We start from the raw sequence: 27704 nt of genomic DNA, 5'->3' as shown, positions 1-27704 counted from the left end.
TTTAATGTGTTTATTTTTTTTTCCCCAAAAGGTGAACCTGATCCACCACGAAAACTTGAAGTTGCTGAAATTACGAAGAATAGTGCTACTTTAGGCTGGTTGCCACCACTGCGTGATGGAGGCTCTAAAATTGATGGGTACATCGTCAGCTACAAAGAAGAAGACCAACCAGCAGATCGCTGGACAGAATATTCGGTTGTTAAAGATCTCTCCATTGTCATAGCTGGTCTGAAAGAGGGAAAGAAGTACAAGTTTAGAGTGGCAGCTAGAAATGCTGTAGGAGTAAGTTTACCAAGAGAAACTGAAGGAGTATTTGAAATTAAAGAACAACTCAGTAAGTAACAATTTAAATATCACCTATGCTGCAATATTCTGCTTTAATAATGAAATGAGCAAAAATTCTAGTTCTTTGAGTGAGTCCCAGAAAGACATATAGTTTGTGAAGTCATCTGGGGGATTACAGTTAATTGTACTGAATATTTTGAGAAGTCAGAAAAGATGAATTTAACAATTCTACTTCAGAATTGTTAAAAAATTTTGCCAATATGGTTTCAGTTGGAACCAGAAAATAGGAACAAAGGAGAAATAATAAATACCATCAATGAGTTTAAAATGAAAGATAAAAAGAGTCAGAGTGCTAGTCTGAGAGATAAATGGGGTCAAAAGTGGGATATGTTTAAAGATAAAACAAGTTGTTTATGTTGTAGAGTTTGTTGAGAATGTAAAGTGAATGACCGGGAGGACAGTTTTCCCTGATTAAGGTGGTAGGGTCCCTGAGGCACAGGAAGATGTAGGGATAAGGGACAGATGAGAAAAACCTTCTCCATTTGTGACATAGAAAGAGAGAGGTACAGGAGAAAAAGAGATTGAAAACTAGGCAATGGCAGGAAGAAAAGTACACAAAACATACTGCCACATTTCTTTTGGAAGAAATCAGAAAGATTTTGTGCAAAAAGAGAAGTAGGAGAAAGGGTTCTACTTGAATAATAATTTGAGAGTATAAACAGATTGACTGTGGAAATCAGTTTAGTTCAGCGACAACTTCAGTCTTTCTTTTCTCCTCCTTCATGTTCATCTTGTAGAAAGACAGCAATAGTGAGCAAAGACAAGTTCTGGATACAAAGAGGAATTATGTGTCATACATTAATAGTACTTAAGTCTCTACATAACTGTGTGAGAAGGCAATCCAGACTCAAAAATATTCTCTTATAAACTGTACAAGAATATGAAAGACTGGAATAGATATTCCCCACTGCAGAATCTCTAGTTGTCCATAAATGAAATCTAAATCAATAATTGTCATGACATTCCTACTGGTGATACCACTTCAGAGAGAAGCAGAGAACTTTCACATGAGAGTACCAGGAGAAGTGAATTAGTATATCACAGAAGTTGACACAAATTATATGTCTGTGTGTGATTTTTTTTTGTTTCAGTCCCACCTAAGATCCTGATGCCTGATCATGTTCACATTAAAGCCGGAAAGAAACTGAGAATTGAAGCTCATGTATATGGGAAGCCTCAACCCGTCTGTAAATGGCTGAAAGGAGATCAAGATGTACTTACATCCAGTCGCCTTGCTGTGCATAAAACAGAAAAGTCTTCTGTTCTTATCATTAAGGATGTGACTAGAAAAGATTCTGATTTTTACACTCTTACTGCAGAAAACAGTTCTGGTACCGATAGTCAGAAAATCAGAGTGATAGTCATGGGTATGTTCCATTTTATTATTTTTAAACCCAGCTTTGTACAAAATCAGTGTATTCCAGTGGTTGCCATTTTGTTTCATGCCTTTTTTTCTTCATATACCTTTTTTGTGCAGATAAACCAGGTCCACCACAGCCTCCATTTGATATTTCTGAAATAGATGCTGATGCTTGCACTCTTGGATGGCATATACCCCTCGAAGATGGTGGCAGTAACATTACAAACTATGTAGTTGAGAAATGTGATGTAAGCAGAGGTGATTGGGTAACAGCTTTAGCTTCTGTCACAAAGACAAGCTGCAGAATTGGAAAACTGATTCCTGGAGAAGAGTATATGTTCCGTGTTCGTGCTGAAAATCGTTTTGGGATTTCTGAGCCACTTACTTCTGACAAGATGATTGCAAGGTTCCCATTTGGTATGTCAGTTTTTGATAGCGGTATTTGTCTTCTTAGCCCTTCTAGTAAGAAAGCCTGTGATTGATAACCATCTTCATATTTCTTTCTAGATGTTCCTAGTGAACCAAAGAATGCACGTATTACCAAGGTCAATAAGGACTGCATTTTTGTTGCCTGGGATAGACCAGATAGTGATGGAGGCAGTCCAATCACTGGTTATCTCATTGAGCGCAAGGAAAGGAACAGTTTACTGTGGGTGAAAGCTAATGACACAGCTGTGCGCTCCACTGAATACCCATGTGTGGGGCTTATTGAAGGTCTTGAGTACACTTTCAGAATTTATGCGTTGAACAGAGCTGGAGCAAGTAAACCTAGTAAGCCAACAGAGTTTGTCACAGCAAGAGCACCAGTTGGTAAGCCAAACATAACAATAATTTCCAATAGACTACTGTTTTTATGGTAATTTTCTGTAACTCTTAATGATTTCCGTTTACCCTTATGTTTATATTTTCATGTTTACTGTAAGCATACTGTGTGGGTATGCTGTAAATAGGATCCAGCACTATTAAAGCCATTTTTTAATATATTAGTTTTTCTGGCAAAACAGACTATAACATGATCTTATTTGCTTTAGATCCTCCTGGAAAACCTGAAGTTATTGATGTCACTAAGAGTACTGCATCACTGGTATGGACAAGACCAAAGCATGATGGTGGTAGCAAGCTTATTGGCTACTTTGTTGAAGCTTGCAAATTACCTGGTGATAAGTGGGTTCGCTGCAATACAACTCCACATCAAATACCTCTAGAAGAGTACACTGCTACTGATTTGGAAGAAAATGCTCAGTATCAATTTAGAGCAATTGCCAAGACAGCCGTTAACATTAGCCGGCCTTCAGAACCTTCAGATCCAGTGACCATTCACCCAGAAAATGGTAAGAAATGTAAAAGCATTTGAGAACTCTGATAAGAATCTGTGCATGTTGAACTGACCCTCATGTGAAGAATGAGATGTTTATCTCTTACTAGACTGATTAACTCCTGGGCTCTTTCCTTTCAGTTCCCCCCAGAATAGAGTTGGATCTGTCCATGCAATCACAGCTTACAGTGAAAGCTGGAACTAATGTGCGTCTGGAGGCAAAGGTATATGGCAAACCAATGCCAACAATCACCTGGAAGAAAGAAGGAGAAGTTTTAAAGCCATCTGAAGGTGTTAAGATCACCACTAAGAGAAATCTTGCTACAGTTGAGTTGTTCAGTGTTAACAGGAAGCAAACAGGAGACTATACTATTACTGCTGAAAATGCGAGTGGATCAAAGTCAGCAACACTTAAGCTTAAAGTACTCGGTAAGCTAAAGACTGTCTGTTAATAAATACATTTATACTCAAATGGTATAGCAAGAGATAGAACTATAACAATGTGATGTTAATTCTTCTAGATAAGCCTGGTCCACCAGCCTCTGTTAAAATCAAACATATGTATGCAGATCGTGCAATGCTTTCTTGGGAGCCTCCTCTGGAAGATGGAGGTTCAGAAATTACTAACTACATTGTAGACAAGCGTGAAACAAGCAGACCAAACTGGGCCCAAGTCAGTGCCAATATACCCATTACAAGCTGCACAGTGGAGAAACTGATAGAAGGACATGAGTATCAGTTCCGCATATGTGCTGAAAACAAATATGGTGTTGGAGACCCTATCTTGACTGAACCAGCAGTTGCTAAAAATCCATATGGTAAGTGCTTCATGGGATAGCTTCATAGGTCATGTTTTTTTATCTACACTTACGAATGTGAATGTAACTTTCAAATAAATCTTCACAGATGTACCTGGACCTTGTGATCCACCAGTAATAAGCAATGTGACAAAAGACTTTATGACCGTAAGCTGGAAGCCACCAGCTAGTGATGGTGGATCCCCAATAACTGGTTATATGCTTGAGAAGCGTGAAACTAAGGCTCTGAACTGGACAAAAGTAAACAGAAAGCCTGTCATTGAAAGAACTGTTAAGGCTACTGGACTCCAAGAAGGAACAGAATACGAGTTCCGGGTGATAGCATTGAATAAGGCTGGACCTGGCAAACCTAGTGCACCATCTAAAGCAGTGTATGCTCGTGATCCTCAATGTAAGCTAAAAATCTCAGATATTTTCCATGATTATTTCCAAATGCTTTTGTTCTGCATTCGGTATGATAACTTTATGTTATTTTAATTCTCAGATCCTCCTGGCCCACCTGCTTTCCCGAAAGTTGTTGATACTACTCGTAATTCGATAAGCCTGTCGTGGAGCAAACCAGCATTTGATGGAGGAAGCCCTATTATTGGTTATCTAGTGGAAGCAAAACGAGCTGATACAGACAACTGGGTCAGATGCAATCTACCCAAGAACTTACAGGCTACACAATTTGTGGTAACAGGGCTGATAGAAGACACAGAGTACCAATTCCGCATTTATGCTGTCAATAAGATTGGATACAGTGATCCAAGTGATGTTCCTGATAAACACACTGCCAAAGACATTTTAAGTACGTTCACTGAAAACAAATTACCCTGTTGACTTTTGCTTTAATTCATGGGACGGGTTCCAGAGACAGAGATTCTCACAGATCACAAGAGCAGATTAATTTAGAATGTGTTATTTCTCAAAAAATGTAGGCTAAAAGTGGCTAATTTGGATGAGAATAAGACAGTTAGGAACTCAGTAGAATCTGACAGATGTCTGCTTTTTTCATTTATATGCTAGATACTCTTCTGCCTCCTATTTTGGGTCTTTAAGAATTTTTTCTTTCTCTAATCCTCAAATTAGACTTTTCAGATCTCTCTTCTATTCTTAAAACTTTAAATCTTCTTCATGTCTTCTAAATAATTTGAAGACAAGATTACTATTCTAACCATCTGTGTGGCACACTGTTTAATTGTACGACACTTATTCCTTAAGATCTGTGCTGGCTTCTGCATATATTTTGCTTTATGTACAAAAGCGTTGCTTCAAAGAACTGTCTTGGTTCAAGATAAACAGTACAGTCCAGGAGGCTTTGAAATTCCTTTGAGTTCTAGAGGAACTAGGAGACTCCTTCATATGATAAGTAATGTAAATGGTGAAAATGGCAGGAAAAAAAAGGAAGTGAAATCAGTGCAAAAAAATGCCAAGTTCGCAAATGATCTTGAAATGAAGTCAGGACACTGGCTCACTAACATCATCACAGGCAAGAGAACAAGTTCCAGGCCCAGGCAAGGCCCCAGAAACATTCAAGGCCAGGCTGGATGGGGCTCTGATCAACCTGCTCATTACAGGGAGGTTGGTCTAGATGACCCTTGAAGGTCCCTTCCAACCCACACTATTCTGTGATTCTATAATTCTAAGCTGGCTAATCAAGTGAAATGTCAGTAAAGAGGGACTTTTTGTCACAGTGATTTTAGTGACAGTCTTAAAGACAATGTTTTAATTGCATGTTTTTTTGTTAAACACACAGTTCCTCCTGAAGGAGAACTTGATGCAGAACTAAGGAAAGTCCTTGTGTTGCGTGCTGGAGTCACAATGAGACTTTATGTGCCAGTAAGAGGACGTCCACCTCCGAAGATTACGTGGTCTAAAGTGGGTGCCAACCTAAGAGATAGACAAGGATTAGACATCAAATCAACTGACTTTGATACCTTCCTGCGATGTGAAAATGTAAACAAATATGATGCTGGAAAGTACGTCCTCAGTCTGGAGAACAGCTGTGGCAAAAAGGCATACACCATTGTCGTGAAAGTGCTTGGTAAGTATCAGGGTTTTCCCCCATTATAATACATTAATTAATTTTTTTAACTGATTTTTTTGGTATTTTGTTTACTAAATCATATGTGGGGTGGTTGTGTTTATGCAGATACTCCAGGTCCTCCAATTAACCTGATTGTAAAGGAAGCATCTAAGGATTCTGCCTTCATTACATGGGAACCTCCACTGATAGATGGTGGCAGTCCAATCACAAATTATGTTGTTGAAAAACGTGATGCAGAAAGAAAGTCATGGTCCACAGTAACAACAGAATGCCCAAAGACAAGCTACAGGATAACTAACTTAGAAGAAGGCAAATCTTACTTCTTCAGAGTGTTTGCTGAAAATGAATATGGTATTGGTGACCCCTGTGAAACTCGTGATGCTGTTAAAGCTTCTGGTAAGAAAAATGAAGATACTTTGCGTATTTTGGTATTCAAATAATTTTTATTTTTAGCTTGAATGGACACTTACTATGCTTTTCTTCCTTCTAGAAACACCTGGACCAGTTGTAGATCTTAAAGCTTCAGCTGTAACAAAATCATCATGCAATTTAGTATGGAAAAAGCCTATCAGTGATGGTGGAAGCCGTATTTTTGCATATGTTGTTGAAGTCCTGATTGGTGAAGATAAATGGCAAGAAGTAATGCGGGCAAAGAACCTCCATTTTTCAATGAGAGACCTAAAAGAAGGACAAGAATATACTTTCAGAGTGAGAGCCCAAAATGATGCTGGATATGGGACTCCAACAGAGCTCACAATTGTGGCAAGAGATGATGTTGGTGAGAAGCAACTTAAGATCATTAATTCATTGCTTCACTTACCGAAATCACATTTATTTTATGCTTACTATCATTACTATGCATACATACAAATAAGATGGCTTTAAAACAGCATCTTAATTTTATAATGAAGTTTATGCACAATTGAGTAAGTGGTTTCTTTTATTTCTACAGTGGCACCTGACCTTGATTTAAGAGATCTACCTGATTTCTGCTATACAGCTAAAGAAGGCAGCAGTTTCCGTCTTAAAATCCCAATTAAAGGCAAACCTGTCCCAGCTGTAACTTGGAAGAAAGGTGAAGACCAGGCACTTACTGAGAGTGGAAGAGTTGCATTTGAATCTACAGCAGTTAACACCACACTTGTAGTACATGACTGCCAGAAAGCTGATGCTGGAAAATACACAATAACTCTGAAGAATGTTGCTGGCAGCAGAGAAGGCACTATTTCTGTGAAAGTTGTTGGCAAACCTGGCATACCAACAGGTCCGGTGAAATTTGAAGAAGTCACAGCTGATGCCATAACCCTGAAGTGGGGCCCTCCAAAAGATGATGGTGGTTCAGAAATCACTAACTATGTCCTAGAGAAGAGAGATAATGTAAACAATAAGTGGGTGACTTGTGCCTCTGCAGTCCAGAAAACATCATTTAGAGTCACAAGACTTCATGAAGGAAATGAATATACATTCAGGATCAGGGCTGAAAATAAATATGGAGTAGGGGAAGGTCTTAAATCTGACCCTGTGATTGCGAAACATCCATTTGGTAAGTGTCCATTGTAATTTTCAAAACTGAAGAAAAATATTTTGGGGGTGATATTTATTTTTAATGTCACCACATTTTTTTATATTGTTTAGATGTGCCAGATGCTCCTCCACCTCCCAACATTGTTGATGTTCGGCATGAATCTGTAGCTTTAACTTGGACTGATCCCAGAAGAACTGGAGGCTCACCAATCACAGGTATTCCCCAAAAGCCACCCTAGTATTTCAGTTCTCAGTAGTTCTTTCTCTCTGCCAAGGGGTAAGATAAAACTATCAAGTGTTTATGCTTAAAATTGACTGATTGATTGATTGATTGATTGGTCACACGGGTTTACTTCATACTCTATGATGGATTCTTTTTAAAATTTAACTTAAAAGTTTGGAAAAGACTAAGAAACAATATTTTTGCATGGAGCCAAAATACCTAAAGAAAGAAAAACAAACTCACCTATATGTTACATTACTTGGGTCCAGCTCTGGAGCCCTCAGCATAGGAAAGACATGGACCTGTTGAAGAGGGTCCAGAGAAGGCCACAAAATTGATCAGAGGGCTGGAACAGCTCTGCTACGAGGACAGGTTGAGAGACCTGGGGTTGGTCAGCCTGCGGAAGAGAAGGCAGACATTTTAGAAGGGCCTGTTGCTACTGCACAAGGGGTAATGGTTTTAAACTAAAAGAGGGGACATTCAGGTGTGACAAGAGGAAGAAATTTTTTACAGTGAGTATGGTAAAATAATGGCACAGGTTGCCAAGAGAGGTAGCAGATACCCCATCCCTGGAAACATTCAAGATCAGGTTGGACAGGGCTCTGAACAACCTGATCTAGGTGAAGATGTCCCTGCTTATTGCAGGGGGGTTGGACTAGATGACCTTTGAAAGCTCCTTCCAACCCAAACTATTCTATGATCCATTTCTTAATCTGGTTTTAAGTGTTCCTCTTGTGCAATGCATATGTGACATGACATACAGGCAGTAGGATGTTTCACAGTGCAATGAGAAATTAAGGTTTCTAGAAAATCCCTCACATTTTCATCTCAACTTTTACCTTCTAGGTTATCACATTGAAGTCAAAGAAAGAAATAGTCTTCTGTGGAAGAGAGCAAATAAAACACCAATAAGAATGAAAGATTTCAGAGTGACAGGATTAACTGAAGGTCTGGAATATGAATTCAGAGTGATGGCAATCAATATGGCTGGAGTAGGTAAACCAAGTCTGCCATCTGAACCAGTTGTGGCACTTGATCCTATTGGTAAGTCATCAGGAGAAGAGAAAGGAAAATTCTGAAATTTGCATTATCTTTTGTTTGACCACTATTTATTATTTTTTCTTGCAGATCCCCCTGGAAAACCTGAAGTTATCAATGTAACTAGGAACTCAGTAACACTCATTTGGACAGAACCAAAATATGATGGTGGACATAAGTTAACTGGTTATATTGTTGAAAAGCGTGATTTACCCTCAAAGACCTGGACAAAAGCTAATCATGTGAATGTTCCAGACTGTGCATTTACTGTAACTGACCTCACTGAAGGCTGCAAATATGAGTTCAGAATTAGAGCAAAAAACACTGCTGGAGCTATCAGTCCTCCTTCTGAATCCACAGGAACCATAATATGCAAGGATGAGTATGGTACGTAGATGGCATTAAAAGTATAGAATTTTATTTGAATAATTAATACAAAATTATCTTTGTTTTTTCTCCTATGTTCTTATTATAACAATTGTTTTGTTTTGTTTTGTTTTCTTAATTTGTTTTGACAGAGGCACCAAGCATTGTTATCGATCCTACTTTGAAGGAAGGTTTAACAGTAAAAGCAGGAGAGACCATTACAGTGTCTGCTATTAGTATCCGTGGCAAACCACCTCCGACTTCAGCATGGTCAAAAGCTGGAAAAGATTTTAGACCTTCAGAACTTGTGCACATTGAAACCACACCAACTTCTTCTACTCTAACTGTCAAATATGCGGCCAGAAAAGATTCTGGAGAATACATGATCACTGCAACCAACCCTTTTGGCACTAAGCAGGAGACGGTACATGTGAAAGTTTTAGATGTTCCAGGACCTCCAGGGCCTATTGAGATCAGCAATGTTTCAGCAGAAAAAGCAACTCTTACATGGTCACCTCCTGCAGAAGATGGTGGATCACCAGTCAAATCATATGTTCTTGAAAAGAGAGAAACTAGCCGACTGCTCTGGACATTGGTTGCTGAAAATATTGAAAGCTGTAGGCATGTTGTTAGCAAGCTCATTCAAGGAAATGAATATGTTTTCCGTGTTTCAGCAGTAAATCAATATGGCCAGGGTGAACCAGTACAATCAGAACCAGTTAAAATGGTGGATAGATTTGGTATGTAGAACAAGCTAAGAAGTTTCAGTGTGTTTTTATTAATCTCTGAAGACTTGATTTTTGTTTTAACTGTACTTTTTTTGTCCTTATCCAGGTCCCCCAGGCCCTCCTGGAAAACCAGAAGTTACAAATGTGACTAAAAATACTGTGACGGTTACCTGGAAAAGGCCAGTAGATGATGGCGGAAGTGAAATCACAGGTTACTATGTGGAGCGAAGAGAAAAGAAAGGTTTAAGATGGGTCAGAGCAACAAAGAAACCAGTTTCAGATCTTAGATGCAAAGTAACTGGTCTCCTGGAAGGAAATGAATATGAATTCCGTGTCAGTGCAGAAAACAGAGCAGGAGTTGGACCACCAAGTGATGCTTCAAACTCAGTCATGTGCAAGGATGTTACATGTAAGTATCATGCCTTTTAGTTTTTGGGGGTGGGTGAGATGGGCAGGGGGAGCATGTTCAGACAGCAAAAAGTAACTTTCTCTGTAATGTAATGTTTTATATTTTCCTCACTTTTCAGACCCACCAGGTCCACCTTCAAATCCAAGAGTGACTGATACTACAAAGACAAGTGCATCTTTAGCCTGGGGCAAGCCTCACTATGATGGTGGTCTGGACATCACTGGCTATATAGTAGAGCATCAAAAGGAAGGAGAAGAGGAATGGATAAAAGACACAACAGGGACTGCTTTAAGAATCACTCAGTTTGTTGTTGCTCAGCTGCAGACAGGAGCCAAATACAATTTCAGAATCTCTGCCATGAATGCTGCAGGTGTTGGTGAACCAGCAATAATTCCAAGTGTGGAAATCCAAGACCGGGAAGAGATTCCTGACTTTGAATTAGATGCTGAGCTAAGAAGAACACTTGTTGTTAGAGCTGGATTAACTATTCGAATTTTTGTGCCAATTAAAGGACGTCCAACTCCAGAAGTTACATGGACAAAAGATGATGTTTCACTCAAAGGACGTGCCAGTATTGAAAATACAGACTCTTTCACACTCTTGATTGTCACAGAGTGCACCAGATATGATGCAGGAAAGTATGTAATGACTCTTGAAAATGCTGCTGGTAAGAAGACTGGCTTTGTAAATGTAAAAGTCTTGGATACACCAGGTCCGCCAATAAACCTTAAGCCTAGAGAAATAACCAAAGACAGCATCACCCTCCAGTGGGATATGCCTCTGATAGATGGTGGTTCACGTATAACAAACTATATTGTCGAGAAACGTGAATCAACTCGGAAAGCGTATTCAACAGTCTCAACTAACTGCCAAAAATGTTCCTTCAGGATTCCTAATTTGGCTGAGGGGAGCGAATACTATTTCAGAGTGCTGGCTGAAAATGAGTACGGTATTGGTGAACCAGCTGAAACCACAGAGCCAGTAAGAGCTTCTGAGGCACCATCCCCACCTGAGAGCCTTAATATTATGGATGTAACACGGAACTCAGTTAGCCTGTCTTGGCCAAAACCAGAACATGACGGTGGCAGCAAGATCACTGGGTATGTAATTGAAGCACAGAGAAAAGGAACCAACCAGTGGGCACACATCACCACTGTAAAAACACTGGACTGTGTAGTAAAGAATCTGACTGAAAATGAAGAGTATACATTCCAGGTTATGGCAGTTAACAGTGCTGGAAGAAGTGCCCCAAGAGAAAGCAGGCCAGTTATTATCAAGGAGCAGACAATGCTACCAGAGTTTGACCTCCGTGGTATCTACCAGAAAACAGTCATTGCCAAAGCTGGTGACAACATCAAGATTGAAATCCCTGTGCTTGGTCGTCCAAGGCCTACTGTGACTTGGAAGAAAGAAGACCAGATACTCAAGCAAACACAAAGGGTAAATTATGAAAATACTGCAACTGCAACCATACTAACCATCAATGAATGTAAACGAAGTGATAGTGGTCAATATCCACTGTCAGCTAAAAATATTGTTGGAGAAGTTAGTGAAGTAATCACAGTTCAGGTTCATGACATACCTGGACCTCCTACTGGACCAATCAAATTTGATGAAATATCATGTGACTTTCTTACGTTCTCATGGGAGCCTCCTTTGAATGATGGTGGTGTACCAATAAGTAACTATGTTGTAGAAATGCGTCAGACTGACAGTACCACATGGACTGAACTGGCAACCACAGTGATACGTACTACATTTAAAGCCACTCGTCTTACTACTGGCGTTGAGTATCAGTTCCGTGTTAAAGCTCAAAACAGATATGGAATTGGTCCAGCCATTACTTCAGAGTCTGTTGTTGCCAACTACCCATTTAAGGTACCTGGGCCTCCTGGCACTCCTCAGGTGATTGCAGTCACCAAGGAAACCATGACCATTAGCTGGCATGAGCCAGTTACTGATGGTGGAAGCCCAATTCTGGGATATCACGTTGAAAGAAAAGAAAGAAATAGCATTCTTTGGCAGACTGTAAGTAAAATGCTGTTATCAGGCAATATCTTTAAATCAACTGGACTTACTGATGGCATTGCATATGAATTCCGTGTTATAGCAGAAAATCTGGCTGGGAAGAGTAAGCCAAGCAAGCCATCTGAGCCTGTGTTTGCCCTAGACCCAATAGATCCACCTGGTAAGCCGATACCTCTGAACATTACAAGACATGCAGTTACACTGAAGTGGACTAAACCAGAATATAATGGAGGTTTTAAGATAACTGGCTACACTGTCGAAAAAAGAGACCTTCCTAATGGTCGTTGGCTGAAGGCTAATTTCAGCAATATACTAGAGACTGAATTCACTGTAAGTGGGTTGACAGAAGATGCTGCCTATGAATTCCGTGTGATTGCTAGGAATGCTGGTGGAGCTGTTAGTCAGCCCTCTGAGCCATCAGATGCAATAACTTGTAGAGACGACATTGACCCACCGAAGATAAGAGTGGATGCTAAGTACAAAGACACCTTAGTGCTGAAAGCAGGTGAAGTTTTCAGACTTGAGGCTGATGTTTCAGGCCGCCCTCCACCAGCTATGACATGGACAAAAGGAGAAAAAGAACTTGAAGACACAGCAAAATTAGAAATAAAAATAGCAGATTTCTCTACTGTTCTTATCAATAAAGATTCTTCAAGAAGAGATGGCGGTGCCTATACACTTACTGCAACAAATCCCGGTGGCTTTGCCAAGCATATCTTCAATGTTAAAGTTCTTGATAGACCTGGTCCCCCAGAAGGGCCTTTGGCTGTGTCTGAAGTCACTGCAGAAAAATGTGTGCTGTCATGGCTACCTCCACTGGATGATGGAGGAGCAAAGATTGACCATTATGTAGTTGAAAAACGTGAAACCAGTAGATTGGCATGGACAGCTGTAGCCACAGAAGTTCCATTAACTAAAGTGAAGGTTACTAAGCTGTTGAAAGGCAATGAGTATGTCTTCCGTGTTATGGCTGTTAACAAATACGGAGTTGGAGAGCCTCTGGAATCAGAGCCTGTTCTTGCAGTAAATCCATACATGCCACCTGATCCACCTAAAACACCTGAAGTTACAGCAATTACAAAAGATTCTATGGTTGTCTGCTGGGGCCATCCTGATTCTGATGGTGGAAGCCCAATAACTAATTATATTGTGGAACGTCGAGACAAGGCTGGTCTACGGTGGGTGAAATGTAACAAACGGGTTGTTACTGACTTACGCTATAAAGTTTCTGGACTGACAGAAGGCCATGAATATGAATACAGAGTCATGGCTGAAAATGCTGCTGGAGTCAGTGAGCCAAGCCCAACAAGTCCATTCTATAAAGCCTGTGATACTGTATTTAAGCCTGGTCCCCCAGGTAATCCCCGTGTTTTGGATAGCAGCAAGTCCTCAATTACAATAGCATGGAACAAACCAATATATGATGGTGGTTCAGAGATCACAGGTTACATGGTTGAGATCGCACTGCCTGAAGAAGACGAGTGGAAGATTGTAACTCCACCAATAGGTCTAAAGGCCACATCTTTTACCATCACTGATCTGAAAGAAAATCAAGAGTATAAAATACGGATATATGCTATGAACTCTGAAGGTCTTGGAGAACCTGCTCTTGTTCCTGGGACTCCAAAAGCTGAAGAAAGAATGCTACCACCAGAGATTGAACTGGATGCAGAACTACGTAAAGTTGTCACTATTAGAGCCTGCTGTACTCTAAGGCTCTTTGTCCCAATTAAAGGAAGACCAGCACCTGAAGTAAAATGGACAAGAGAACATGGGGAATCTTTGGATAGAGCAAGCATTGAATCAACAAGCTCTTATACTCTACTTATTGTTGAAAATGTAAATAGATTTGATAGCGGCAAATACATACTGACAATTGAAAACAGCTCAGGTAGTAAGTCAGCATTTGTTAATGTCAGAGTTCTTGATACTCCAGGAGCACCTCAAGACTTGAAAATAAAAGAAGTTACAAAATCATCAGTTACTCTTACATGGGAGCCTCCTCTCATAGATGGTGGCTCTAAAATAAAAAATTATATTGTTGAAAAGCGTGAATCAACAAGAAAAGCTTACTCAACTGTTAATGCAAATTGCCACAAAACCAGCTGGAAAGTTGATTCACTGCAAGAAGGCTGCAACTACTACTTCAGAGTCCTAGCTGAAAATGAGTATGGAATAGGCCTTCCAGTTGAAACTTCAGAATCCATAAAAGTATCAGAAAGACCACTTCCACCAGGGAAAATAACTTTGTTGGATGTGACAAGAAATAGTGTATCCTTATCTTGGGAAAAGCCTGAACATGATGGTGGTAGCAGAATTCTGGGCTACATTGTAGAAATGCAAAGCAAAGGCAGTGAAAAGTGGTCAACTTGTGCTACAGTAAAAGTTACTGAAGCCACCATCACAGGATTGATCCAAGGTGAAGAATACACCTTCCGTGTTTCAGCTCAGAATGAGAAAGGTATCAGTGATCCTCGCCAGCTGGGTATACCAGTTGTTGCAAAAGATCTTGTGATTCCACCAGCTTTCAAACTACTGTTTACTACTTTCAGCGTTCTAGCAGGAGAGGACTTAAAGGTTGATGTTCCTTTTGTCGGTCGACCCAAACCAGCAGTGTTTTGGCATAAAGATAATGTGGCATTGAAGCAGACTACAAGAGTAAATGCAGAAAGTTCAGAAAACAACACAGTGTTAACAATAAAAGAAGCATGCAGAGAAGATGTGGGAGCATATTTAGTTAAACTTACAAACTCTGCAGGTGAAGCAGCTGAAACACTAAATATTGTTGTCCTTGACAAACCAGGACCTCCAACTGGACCAGTAAAAGTAGATGAAGTAACAGCAGATAGTATTACCATTTCCTGGGAACCACCCCAGTATGATGGTGGTAGCTCTATCAATAATTACATTGTAGAAAAAAGAGACACTTCCACCACCACTTGGCAGATTGTGTCAGCCACTGTTGCAAGAACAACTATAAAAGCATGTCGATTAAAGACTGGCTGTGAATATCAGTTCAGAATCGCAGCTGAAAACAGATATGGGAAGAGTACCTATCTTACTTCAGAGTCAATCATAGCCCAATATCCATTTAAAGTTCCTGGCCCACCCGGGACACCTTTTGTAACAAATGTCACAAAAGACAGCATGGTGGTACAATGGAATGAACCAGTCAATGATGGTGGTAGCAAGATCATTGGGTATCACTTGGAGCGCAAAGAACGAAACAGTATTCTGTGGGCTAAACTGAATAAAACACCTATCTCAGATACAAAATTTAAAACAACAGGCCTTGAGGAAGGTCTTGAATATGAGTTCAGAGTTTATGCAGAAAACATAGTGGGCATTGGAAAGGCAAGTAGAGGATCTGAATGTTACACTGCACATGACCCATGTGACCCTCCAGGTCGTCCAGAACCTATAATTGTCACAAGAAGCTCAGTAACACTTCAGTGGAAGAAACCTGAATATGATGGTGGAAGTAAGATCACAGGCTATGTTGTTGAAAAGAAGGAGCTACCGGATGGTCGTTGGATGAAGGCAAGCTTTACAAATGTCATTGATACGCAGTTTGAAGTAACCGGTCTAGTTGAAGACCAGAGGTATGAGTTCCGTGTTATAGCGCGAAATGCTGCTGGTGTTTTCAGTGAACCATCTGAGAGCTCAGGGGCAATTACAGCAAGAGATGAAGTAGAGCCACCTCATATAAGTATGGATCCAAAATACAAAGACACTATTGTAGTGCATGCTGGCGAATCATTCAAGCTTGACGCTGATGTTCGTGGCAAACCAATACCTTCCATTCAGTGGCTAAAAGGTGATCATGAACTGACAAACACTGCTCGTATGGAAATAAAAAGTACTGATTTTGCAACAAGCCTTAGTGTGAAGGATGCCATTAGAGTTGACAGCGGTCAGTATGTACTACTGGCAAAGAATGTTGCAGGTGAAAAGAAAGTTCCTGTTAATGTCAAAGTTCTTGATAGACCTGGACCACCAGAAGGACCTGCTGAGATTACAGGTGTTACTGCTGAAAAATGCATGCTGTCTTGGAAACCTCCGCTACAAGATGGTGGTAGCGATATTTCACATTACATTGTAGAAAAAAGGGAAACCAGTCGCTTGGTGTGGACGGTTGTTGATTCTAATGTGCAAACCCTGAACTGCAAAGTTACAAAACTTTTAGAAGGAAATGAATACGTTTTCCGCATCATGGCAGTAAATAAATATGGCATTGGTGAGCCTCTTGAGTCTGAACCAATACTCGCAAAGAATCCATTTGTAGTGCCGCTTCCACCAAAGGCACCAGAAGTCACAGCCATTACCAAGGATTCAATGATAGTCGTATGGGAAAGGCCAGCGTCAGATGGTGGTAGTGAAATCCTAGGCTACGTCCTTGAAAAACGAGATAAGGAAGGTATTCGCTGGACAAGATGTAACAAACGCCTGATAAGTGAATTGCGATACAGAGTGACTGGTCTTATAGAAAATCATGATTATGAGTACAGAGTCTCAGCTGAAAATGCTGCTGGTCTTAGTGAACCAAGCCCACCTTCCACTTACTACAAAGCGTGTGATCCTGTTTACAAGCCAGGTCCACCCAATAATCCTAAAGTTGTGGATATTACAAGATCTTCAGTTTTCCTTTCATGGGGTAAACCTATCTATGATGGTGGCTCTGAAATTCAGGGGTACATTGTTGAAAAATGTGATGTAAGTGATGGTGAATGGGCAATTTGTACCCCTCCAACTGGAATTAAAAATACTCACATGGAAGTAGAAAAATTAGTGGAAAAACATGAATACAAGTTCCGCATCTGTGCAGTTAATAAAGTGGGAGTTGGAGAGCATGCAGATGTTCCAGGTTCTGTTGTTGTGGAAGAAAAGATGGAGGCACCAGACCTTGACCTTGACATGGAGTTAAGGAAGATTGTAAATGTGAGGGCAGGAGGTTCCTTAAGATTGTTTGTTCCCATCAGAGGTCGTCCAACACCTGAAGTAAAATGGGGTAAAACGGATGGTGAGATCAGAGAGACAGCTATTATTGATACCACTAGCAGCTTTACTTCCCTTGTTCTGGACAACGTTAACAGATTTGATACAGGGAAGTATACTCTGACTTTAGAAAACAGCAGTGGAACAAAGTCTGCCTTTGTCAGTGTAAGAGTACTGGATACCCCAAGTGCACCTGTTAATTTAAAAATCAGGGAGATCACTAAGGACTCTGTTTCGCTTTCATGGGAGCCTCCTCTCTTGGACGGTGGAGCAAAAATAAAGAATTACATTGTTGAAAAGCGTGAAGCAACAAGAAAGGCATATGCAGCTGTTGTAACAAACTGCCACAAGACTTCATGGAAAGTAGATCAACTTCAGGAGGGCTGCTACTACTTCTTTAGAATCTCTGCTGAGAATGAATATGGAATTGGCCTCCCTGCAGAAACAAGTGACCCAATTAAAGTTGCTGAAGTTCCGCAACCTCCTGGGAAGATAACAGTGGATGATGTCACAAGAAACAGTGTCTCACTAAGCTGGGCAAAACCTGAACATGATGGTGGCAGCAAAATCATACAATACATTGTTGAAATGCAAGCAAAGGGTAGTGATAAGTGGTCAGAGTGTACTCGCGTAAAAACACTTGAAGCAGTTATTACTAACTTAACTCAAGGGGAAGAATACCTTTTTAGAGTAATGGCTGTAAATGAAAAGGGCAAGAGTGATCCTAGGGCACTTGCAGTCCCAATTGTTGCCAAAGACCTGGTGATTGAACCTGATGTGAGACCTGCTTTTCACAGTTATAGTATCCAAGTGGGACAAGACCTGAAAGTAGAAGTACCAATTGCAGGTCGACCTAAACCAACTGTCACCTGGGTAAAAGATGGCCAGCCATTACGGCAGACAACAAGAGTCAATGTTAGTGATATGGCTGATCTCACTATATTGAATATTAAAGAAACTAGCAAAGAGGACAGTGGCACTTATGAAATCACTGTGGCTAATGTTGTTGGGCAAAAGTCTGCCTCTGTTGAAATCATAACTCTAGACAAACCTGACCCTCCAGTAGGACCTGTGAAGTTTGATGAAATAAGTGCAGAAAGTATTACCCTGTCGTGGAATCCCCCAGCATACACAGGCGGCTGCCAGATCACCAACTATATTGTCCACAAGAGAGATACAACAACCACTGTATGGGAAACAGTTTCAGCTACTGTTGCAAGAACTACACTGAAGGTGACTAAACTGAAAACTGGTTCAGAATACCAGTTCAGAATATTTGCTGAGAACAGGTATGGGCAGAGCTTCGCATTGGAATCTGCACCAGTTGTAGCACAGTACCCCTACAAGGAACCAGGACCTCCTGGCACACCATTTGTGACAACAGTTACGAAAGACTCCATGATCGTACAGTGGCATGAACCAATAAATGATGGTGGCAGCAGAGTGCTGGGCTACCATCTTGAGAGAAAGGAGAAAAACAGCATTTTATGGGCTAAAGTGAACAAGACTATTATTCAGGATACAAGTTTTAAGACAAATAACCTTGAGGAAGGAATTGAATATGAGTTCCGAGTTTCTGCAGAAAATATTGTTGGTGTAGGCAAAACAAGTAAAGTTTCTGAGTGCTACGTAGCTCGTGACCCATGTGATCCTCCAGGTCGCCCAGAAGCTATTGTAATAAAAAGAAGCTCTATTACTCTACAGTGGACCAAACCAGAATATGATGGTGGAAGTAAGATTACTGGTTATATTGTAGAGAAACGTGACTTGCCAGATGGTCGCTGGATGAAAGCTAGCTTCACAAATATCATTGAAACTCAGTTCACTGTAACTGGGCTTACTGAAGATGAAAGATACGAATTCAGAGTAATTGCAAAGAATGCTGCAGGTGCAATAAGTAAACCTTCTGAGAGTACAGGACCAATAACAGCAAGGGATGAAGTTGAACTTCCACGAATTTCAATGGATCCAAAGTACAAAGAAGTAATTGTTGTAAATGCTGGTGAAACATTCAGACTTGAAGCTGATGTTCACGGAAAGCCACTACCAACCATTAAGTGGTACAAAGGAGATAAAGAGCTTGAGGAAACTGCTAGATGTGAAATAAAGAACACAGATTTCAGCACATTAATTATTGTAAAAGATGCTATTAGAGTCGATGGTGGACAGTACATTTTAGAAGCCTCTAATGTCGCAGGAACAAAGAGAGTACCAGTAAATGTAAAAGTCCTGGACAGGCCTGGACCTCCAGAGGGCCCAGTCCAAGTGACAGGAGTTACATCTGAAAAATGTTCATTGGCATGGGCTCCTCCTCTTCATGATGGTGGCAGTGATATTTCTCATTACATTGTAGAAAAGAGAGAAACTAGTCGCCTGGCATGGACTGTTGTTGCTTCAGAGGTTTTACCCACAATGCTGAAAGTAACAAAACTTTTAGAAGGAAATGAATATGTTTTCCGTATTATGGCAGTTAACAAATATGGGGTTGGTGAGCCATTAGAATCTGTGCCAGTAATGATGAAAAATCCATTTGTGGTTCCTGGACCCCCCAAGGCCTTGGAAATTACTAACATCACAAAGGATTCTATGACTGTCTGCTGGAGCCGGCCAGATAGTGATGGAGGTAGTGAAATCATAGGCTACATTGTAGAAAAGAGAGACCGAGCGGGCATCAGATGGATAAAATGCAATAAACGCCGAATTACAGATTTGCGATTAAGAGTTACAGGATTAACAGAGGACCATGAATATGAATTCAGAGTTTCTGCTGAAAATGCTGCTGGAGTGGGTGAACCAAGTCAAGTTTCTCCTTACTTTAAAGCTTGTGACCCCGTGTTCAAGCCTGGCCCTCCTACAAATGCTCATGTTGTGGATACCACCAAAAGTTCAGTTACACTTGGTTGGAGTAAACCTATTTATGATGGTGGTTGTGAAATCCAGGGATACATTGTAGAAATTTGTAAAGCAGATGAAGATGAATGGTCACTTGTTACTCCACAAACAGGTCTACGTGCCACCCGATTTGAAATCAAAAAGCTTACGGAACATCAAGAATATAAACTACGAGTGTGTGCCCTCAACAAGGTTGGTGTCGGAGAGCCTGCATCAGTTCCTGGTACTATTAAACCTGAAGACAAACTTGAAGCTCCAGAACTTGATATTGATTCAGAGCTAAGGAAAGGGATAGTGGTTAGAGCTGGTGGGTCTGCTAGGATTCACATACCATTCAGGGGACGACCAACACCTGACATCACATGGTCTCGAGAAGAAGGTGAATTCACAGAAAAGGTTCAGATTGATAAAGGCATAAACTACACACAGCTTTCAATTGACAACTGTGATAGAAATGATGCTGGAAAGTATATCCTTAAGTTGGAGAACAGCAGCGGTTCTAAATCTGCATTTGTTACGGTAAAAGTCTTGGACACACCAGGACCACCACAAAACTTAGTGGTAAAAGATATAAAGAAGGATTCTGCTGTATTATCTTGGGAACCACCCATTATCGATGGTGGTGCAAAAGTAAAGAACTATGTAATAGACAAGCGTGAGTCAACCAGGAAGGCATTTGCAAATGTAAGTGCTAAGTGTGGCAAGACAAGTTTTAAAGTTGAAAACCTCACAGAGGGAGCAATTTATTACTTCAGAGTTATGGCTGAAAATGAATTTGGAATTGGTGTTCCAGCTGAAACTACGGATGCTGTCAAAGCCTCAGAGCCACCTCTGCCTCCTGGAAAAGTAACACTCACCGATGTGACACAGAGAAGTGCATCCCTTACATGGGAAAAACCTGAACATGATGGGGGGAGCAGAATTTTGGGATACATTGTTGAAATGCTGCCTAAAGGAGCAGAAAAATGGAGTGTTGTTAGTGAGACGAAAACATGCAATGCAGTGGTGTCTGGTTTGAGTCCAGGACAGGAATATCAATTTCATGTGATTGCCTACAATGAAAAAGGCAAAAGTGATCCCAGAGCACTTGGAATTCCTGTGATAGCTAAAGACTTGACAATTGCACCAAGTTTCAAACTGATGTTTAATACATACAGTGTACAGGCTGGAGAAGATCTGAAGGTAGAAGTACCATTTATAGGTAGACCCAAACCTACTATTACTTGGACAAAAGATGAGCAGCCACTGAAACAGACAACCAGATTACATATTCAGGATACATCAACATCAACTATCTTAAATATTAAAGAAAGCAACAAAGACGACTTCGGGAAATATACAGTAACAGCAACAAACACAGCAGGTACAGCAACAGAGCACCTGAGCATAATTGTGCTGGAAAAGCCTGGCCCACCACGAGGACCTGTTCGCTTTGATGAAGTTAGCGCAGACTTTGTTGTTTTATCATGGGATCCACCTGATTATACTGGTGGCTGTCAGATAAGCAACTATATAGTAGAAAAGCGTGACACAAGCACTACTACATGGAGCATTGTGTCAGCAACTGTTGCAAGAACAACTATCAAAGCAACAAAGCTTAAAACAGGTTCTGAATACCAGTTCAGGATTTCTGCTGAAAATAGATATGGGAAGAGCTCTCCTTTGGATTCTAAACCAGTTGTTGTGCAGTACCCCTACAAGGTGCCTGGGCCACCTGGAACCCCATTTGTAACAGCAGCTTCCAAGGACCATATGATTGTAGAATGGCATGAACCAGTTAATGATGGAGGAAGCAAAGTTCTTGGCTACCATCTTGAACGTAAAGATAAGAACAGCATTCTTTGGACAAAACAGAACAAGTCACTCATTGCAGACACCAAATATAAAACAGATGGCCTTGAAGAAGGTCTTGAATATGAGTTCAGAGTTTCTGCTGAAAACATTGTTGGCATTGGCAAAGTCAGCAAAGTATCAGAGTTGTATGTTGCCCGAGATCCTTGTGACCCACCTGGCCGCCCAGAAGCCATTGTTGTTACAAGAAATAATATCACGCTGAAGTGGAAAAAACCAGAATATGATGGTGGAAGCAAAGTAACTGGTTATATTGTAGAAAAGAAAGAACTACCAGATGGTCGCTGGATGAAAGCCAGCTTTACAAATGTATTGGAAACAGAATTTACAGTAAGCGGTCTTGTTGAAGACCAACGATATGAATTTAGAGTAATTGCAAGAAATGCAGCAGGTTGCTTGAGTGAACCATCTGAAAGTACAGGGCCCATTACTGCTAGAGATGAAATTGAAGCACCAGGGGCTTCACTAGATCCTAAATACAAAGATGTCATTGTTGTTCATGCTGGAGAAACCTTTGTTCTTGAAGCTGATATCCATGGAAAACCTATTCCTGACATTACATGGTCAAAAGATGGTAAAGATCTTGAAGAAGCAACTGCAAGAATGGAAATCAAATCTACCATTCAGAAAACAACTCTTACTGTCAAAGACTGTATAAGAGTAGATGGAGGTCACTATACTCTTAACCTCAGAAATGTTGGTGGCACAAAATCTATACCAATCACTGTAAAAGTGCTCGACAGGCCAGGACCTCCGGAAGGACCTTTGAATGTTACAGGTGTCACTGCAGAAAAATGCTACTTGGCATGGGCTCCACCTTTACATGATGGTGGTTCTAATATCTCACATTATATCATTGAGAAGAGAGAGACGAGCAGACTTTCATGGACACAAGTAGCAACAGATGTGCAGGCTCTAAGCCACAAAGTAACTAGACTCCTTGCTGGCAATGAGTACATTTTCCGCGTAATGGCAGTGAACAAATATGGAACTGGTGAACCCTTGGAATCTGAGCCAATTGTGGCTCGTAATCCATACAAACCCCCTGGTCCTCCTTCAACACCTGAAGTTTCAGCGATCACTAAAGATTCTATGGTGGTAACATGGGGTCGCCCAGAAGACAATGGGGGAGCTGAAATTGAAGGTTACATACTTGAAAAACGAGACAAAGATGGTGTCCGGTGGACCAAATGCAATAAGAAAAGGCTCTCAGACTTGCGATTCCGAGTAACAGGTCTTACCGATGGGCACTTCTATGAATTTAGAGTTTCTGCTGAAAATGCTGCAGGGGTAGGGGAACCCAGTGAGCCATCAGTTTTCTATCGTGCTTGTGATGTGTTATATCCACCAGGTCCACCAAGCAATCCAAAGGTTACAGACACTTCCAGGTCATCAGTTTCCCTTGCCTGGAGCAAGCCCATTTATGATGGCGGTGCTCCAGTTAAGGGATATGTAGTAGAAGTGAAAGAAGCTGCTGCTGATGAATGGACTACCTGCACCCCACCAGCAGGCCTACAAGCAAACCAGTTCACTGTAACAAAACTTAAAGAAAACCAGGAGTATAACTTCCGCATCTGTGCCATCAACTCAGAAGGAGTAGGAGAACCTGCTACTATACCTGGTACAGTCATAGCAGCAGACAAGATTGAACCTCCTGAAATTGAACTCGATGCAGATCTCAGAAAAGTAGTCACTGTACGTGCTAGTGGTACATTACGCCTGTTTGTCACCATCAAAGGAAGACCAGAACCTGAAGTTAAATGGGAGAAAGCAGAAGGAACAATCAGTGAGCGAGCCCAGATTGAAGTCACCAGTTCCTATACAATGCTGGTCATTGACAATGTGAATAGATTTGATAGTGGCAGATACAATCTAACATTAGAGAACAACAGTGGCAAAAAATCAGCGTTTGTTAATGTCAGAGTACTTGACACACCTAGCGCACCTATAAACCTGACAATCAGAGAAGTGAAGAAAGATTTTGTAACATTAGCCTGGGAACCACCACTTATTGATGGTGGAGCTAAAATTACCAACTATGTCATTGAAAAGCGAGAATCCACAAGAAAGGCATATGCCACAGTTACGAACAACTGCAATAAGAATTCCTTCAAAATTACTCAACTACAAGAAGGATGTAGTTATTACTTCCGTGTTCTAGCTGTAAATGAATATGGAGTTGGCTTACCAGCAGAAACACCTGATCCAATTAAGGTTTCTGAACCACCTTCTCCACCTGCAAAGGTTGTTCTTGTTGATGTGACTCGCAACTCTGTTTCACTTAAATGGGAAAAGCCAGAGAGCGATGGTGGTAGTAAAATTACTGGTTATATAGTAGAAATGCAATCTAAAGGAAGTACAAAATGGAGTGCATGCACACAAGTGAAAATATTAGAAGCAACAATAACAGGCTTAAGTATGGGAGAAGAATACAGTTTCAGAGTGATTGCTGTTAATGAAAAAGGAAAAAGTGATCCAAGAGAACTTGGTGTCCCAGTCATTGCAAAAGATATTGAAATCCAGCCATCTGCTGAGCTCCTTTTTAACACGTTCACTGTGAAAGCTGGAGATGATCTTAAGATCGATGTGCCATTCAGAGGGCGACCTCTTCCAACGATTAGCTGGAAGAAGGATGGGAATCCCTTGAAAGAGACAACCAGGGTAAATGTTCAGACATCAAAGACTTCAACTTCACTGTCCATCAAGGAAGCTTCAGATGAAGATTTGGGACATTATGAATTACATCTTTCAAATACTGCTGGATCAACAACAGCTTCTTTAACTGTAGTTGTCCTTGACAGACCAGGACCACCAACTGATGTACATATTGATGAAGTTAGTGCTGATAGTGTAACTCTGTCTTGGAAGCCTCCAGCATATGATGGTGGGTGCCATATTAGCAACTACATAGTGGAGAAGCGAGACACTACCACAACAACGTGGGATGTAGTATCTGCAGCAGTTGCTAGAACATCAATTAAAGTATCTCGACTCACCACTGGGTCTGAATATCAGTTCCGTGTTTCTGCAGAAAACCGCTATGGGAAAAGCACTTATGCTAATTCTCCTTCTGTTGTGGCTGAGTATCCATTTAAGCCTCCAGGACCACCTGGAACTCCTCAGGTGGCACATGCAACTAAGGCTTTCATGATTGTAACTTGGCAGGTACCAGTTAATGATGGAGGTAGCAGAGTACTAGGATATCACTTGGAGCGTAAAGAAAGAAGCAGCATTCTTTGGACAAAAGTCAACAAGAGCCTTATAACTGATACACAAATGAAAGTTACAGGTCTTGATGAAGGACTGCTGTATGAATATCGTGTGTATGCTGAAAACATTGCCGGAGTAGGCAAATGCAGTAAATCATGTGAACCAGTTGCTGCAAGAGATCCATGTGATCCTCCTGGTCAGCCAGAAGTGACCAATATTACAAGAACAAGTGTCTCATTGAAATGGGCTAAACCAGAATATGATGGTGGAGCTAAAGTAACAGGATATATTATTGAACGCAGAGAATTACCAGATGGTCGTTGGTTAAAATGTAATTTTACTAATGTGCAAGAAACATATTTTGACGTAGGTGGACTTACAGAAGACCAGCGATACGAATTCCGTGTGATTGCTAAGAACGCTGCTGGACTCTTCAGTCAACCATCTGAATCAACTGGACCTGTGACTGTAAAAGATGATGTAGAGGCTCCAAGAATTATGGTGGATGCCAAATTCAGGGATGTCGTAGTTGTGAAAGCTGGAGAAGTGTTCAAAGTCAATGCTGATCTTGCAGGACGGCCAATACCAGTGATTTCATGGACAAAGGATGGCAAGGAGCTTGAAGGAAAAGCTAGAGTTGAAATAGCCTCAACAGATCACACTACTGCAATAACCATTAAAGACTGTATCCGAGGTGATTCAGGACAGTATGTACTAACATTACAAAATGTTGCAGGAACAAAATCTTTAGCAATTAATTGCAAAGTACTTGATAGACCTGGCCCACCTGCAGGCCCATTAGAAATAAATGGCCTTACTGCTGAAAAGTGCCATTTATCATGGGGACCCCCTCAAGAAAATGGTGGTGCAGACATTGATTATTACATTGTAGAAAAACGTGAGACCAGCAGAATTGCCTGGACACTCTGTGAAGCAGAGCTTAAAACAACATCCTGTAAAGTGACAAAACTACTGAAGGGTAATGAGTATATTTTCAGAGTAATGGGAGTTAACAAATATGGTGTTGGTGAGCCTTTAGAAAGTGTGGCTGTCAAAGCCCTAGACCCATTTACAGTTCCAAGTCCACCTACATCTTTAGAGATCACAAGTGTAAGCAAAGATTCGATAACTCTGTGCTGGGCAAGACCTGAGTCTGATGGAGGCAATGAGATCTCTGGCTATGTAATTGAAAGGCGTGAGAAAACTAGCCTAAGGTGGATTCGTGTAAACAAAAAGCCAGTTTATGATTTAAGGGTGAAATCATCTGGTCTTCGTGAAGGATGTGAATATGAATTCCGGGTTTATGCAGAAAATGCTGCTGGCCTTAGTCTTCCAAGTGAAAGCACACCATTGATACGGGCAGAAGATCCAATCTTCCTCCCATCTCCCCCATCTAAACCTAGGATTATGGATTCTACAAGGACAAATATCACAATTGGTTGGACAAAGCCACTGTTCGATGGAGGTGCTCCAGTAACAGGATATACAGTTGAATACAAGAAAACTGATGAAACTGACTGGACAACTGCTGTTCAGAACTTAAGAGGCACAGAATACACCATAACAGGCTTAGTATCGGGCTCTGAGTATGTCTTTAGAGTGAAATCCATTAACAAAATGGGTGTCAGTGAACCAAGTGATGTCTCAGAACCTGAGGTGGCAAAAGAAAGAGAAGAAGAACCTGCCTTTGATATTGACAGTGAAATGCGGAAGACTTTAATTGTAAAGGCTGGTGAATCATTCACAATGACTGTTCCTTTCAGAGGCAAACCAGTCCCAAATGTAACATGGAACAAACCAGACACTGATCTTCGCACGCGAGCAAGCATTGATACTTCAGATAATCGCACATCTCTTACTATCGAAAAAGCAACAAGAAATGATTCAGGAAAATACACATTAACATTGCAAAACATCCTGAACACTGCTACCTTGACTTTAATTGTCAAAGTTCTTGATACTCCTGGCCCACCATCTAATATTGCAACAAAAGATGTAACTAAAGAATCTGCTGTGTTATCTTGGGATGTTCCTGAAAATGATGGTGGGGCACCTGTAAAGAATTATGTTATTGAAAAACGAGAAGCTAGCAAAAAAGCATGGGTCACTGTGACAAACAACTGTCATCGCCTGTCCTACAAAGTGACTGATTTGCAAGAAGGTGCCATTTACTACTTCCGGGTTTCTGGAGAAAATGAGTATGGTGTTGGAGTGCCTTCTGAGACCAAGGAAGGAACAAAAATAACAGGTGAGTTTACTAAGAAAAATATTTGTTAATATCTAAAACAATACATGTTTTAAAATGTTTACTTCAAAATAATATAAAAAGTATTAAATCTATTTACAGTAGAAGAAAAAATAACTTTGTGGAAGGTATGTCTGTGGTTTTACAGAAGAAAAAGAGCTAAATAATAGCCTGAATTTAAAATTTTACTTGCATTTACTTAAAATGTTTCTAATATACAGATTCATTTAAAATCACATTTTCTCGATCCAGATGGCATTCCTGTGTAATTGCTAATGTAAAAAGTAAACGCTTTCTATATTGCTTAACCTGTTTCACTTTTTTTTTT

At 40.6% G+C, this 27704-nt stretch overlaps 1 protein-coding gene across 4 annotated transcripts in view; it reads left to right on the top strand.

Annotated features, from left to right (window-relative positions):
* TTN (titin) overlaps positions 1-27704 on the top strand; it is a 246538-nt gene that overhangs the window by 190903 nt on the left and 27931 nt on the right. For all 4 annotated transcript variants that reach the window (XM_071811135.1, XM_071811134.1, XM_071811136.1 and 1 more), the window contains 19 exons: positions 32-334; positions 1437-1712; positions 1823-2122; positions 2213-2515; positions 2737-3036; positions 3162-3449; positions 3542-3838; positions 3927-4229; positions 4323-4628; positions 5577-5864; positions 5973-6263; positions 6358-6645; positions 6820-7410; positions 7503-7607; positions 8461-8658; positions 8743-9039; positions 9171-9758; positions 9853-10155; positions 10274-27379. In XM_071811135.1, the coding sequence (XP_071667236.1) occupies positions 32-334; positions 1437-1712; positions 1823-2122; positions 2213-2515; positions 2737-3036; positions 3162-3449; positions 3542-3838; positions 3927-4229; positions 4323-4628; positions 5577-5864; positions 5973-6263; positions 6358-6645; positions 6820-7410; positions 7503-7607; positions 8461-8658; positions 8743-9039; positions 9171-9758; positions 9853-10155; positions 10274-27379 (22731 nt within the window). The remainder of the gene's footprint in view (positions 1-31; positions 335-1436; positions 1713-1822; positions 2123-2212; positions 2516-2736; positions 3037-3161; positions 3450-3541; positions 3839-3926; positions 4230-4322; positions 4629-5576; positions 5865-5972; positions 6264-6357; positions 6646-6819; positions 7411-7502; positions 7608-8460; positions 8659-8742; positions 9040-9170; positions 9759-9852; positions 10156-10273; positions 27380-27704) is intronic.

The sequence above is a fragment of the Patagioenas fasciata genome, chromosome 7 (genome assembly GCF_037038585.1).
Source record: "Patagioenas fasciata isolate bPatFas1 chromosome 7, bPatFas1.hap1, whole genome shotgun sequence".
Taxonomy (NCBI): domain Eukaryota; kingdom Metazoa; phylum Chordata; class Aves; order Columbiformes; family Columbidae; genus Patagioenas; species Patagioenas fasciata.
Note: the sequence above shows the minus strand (reverse complement) of the source record. Positions and strands in the feature narration are given on the sequence as shown.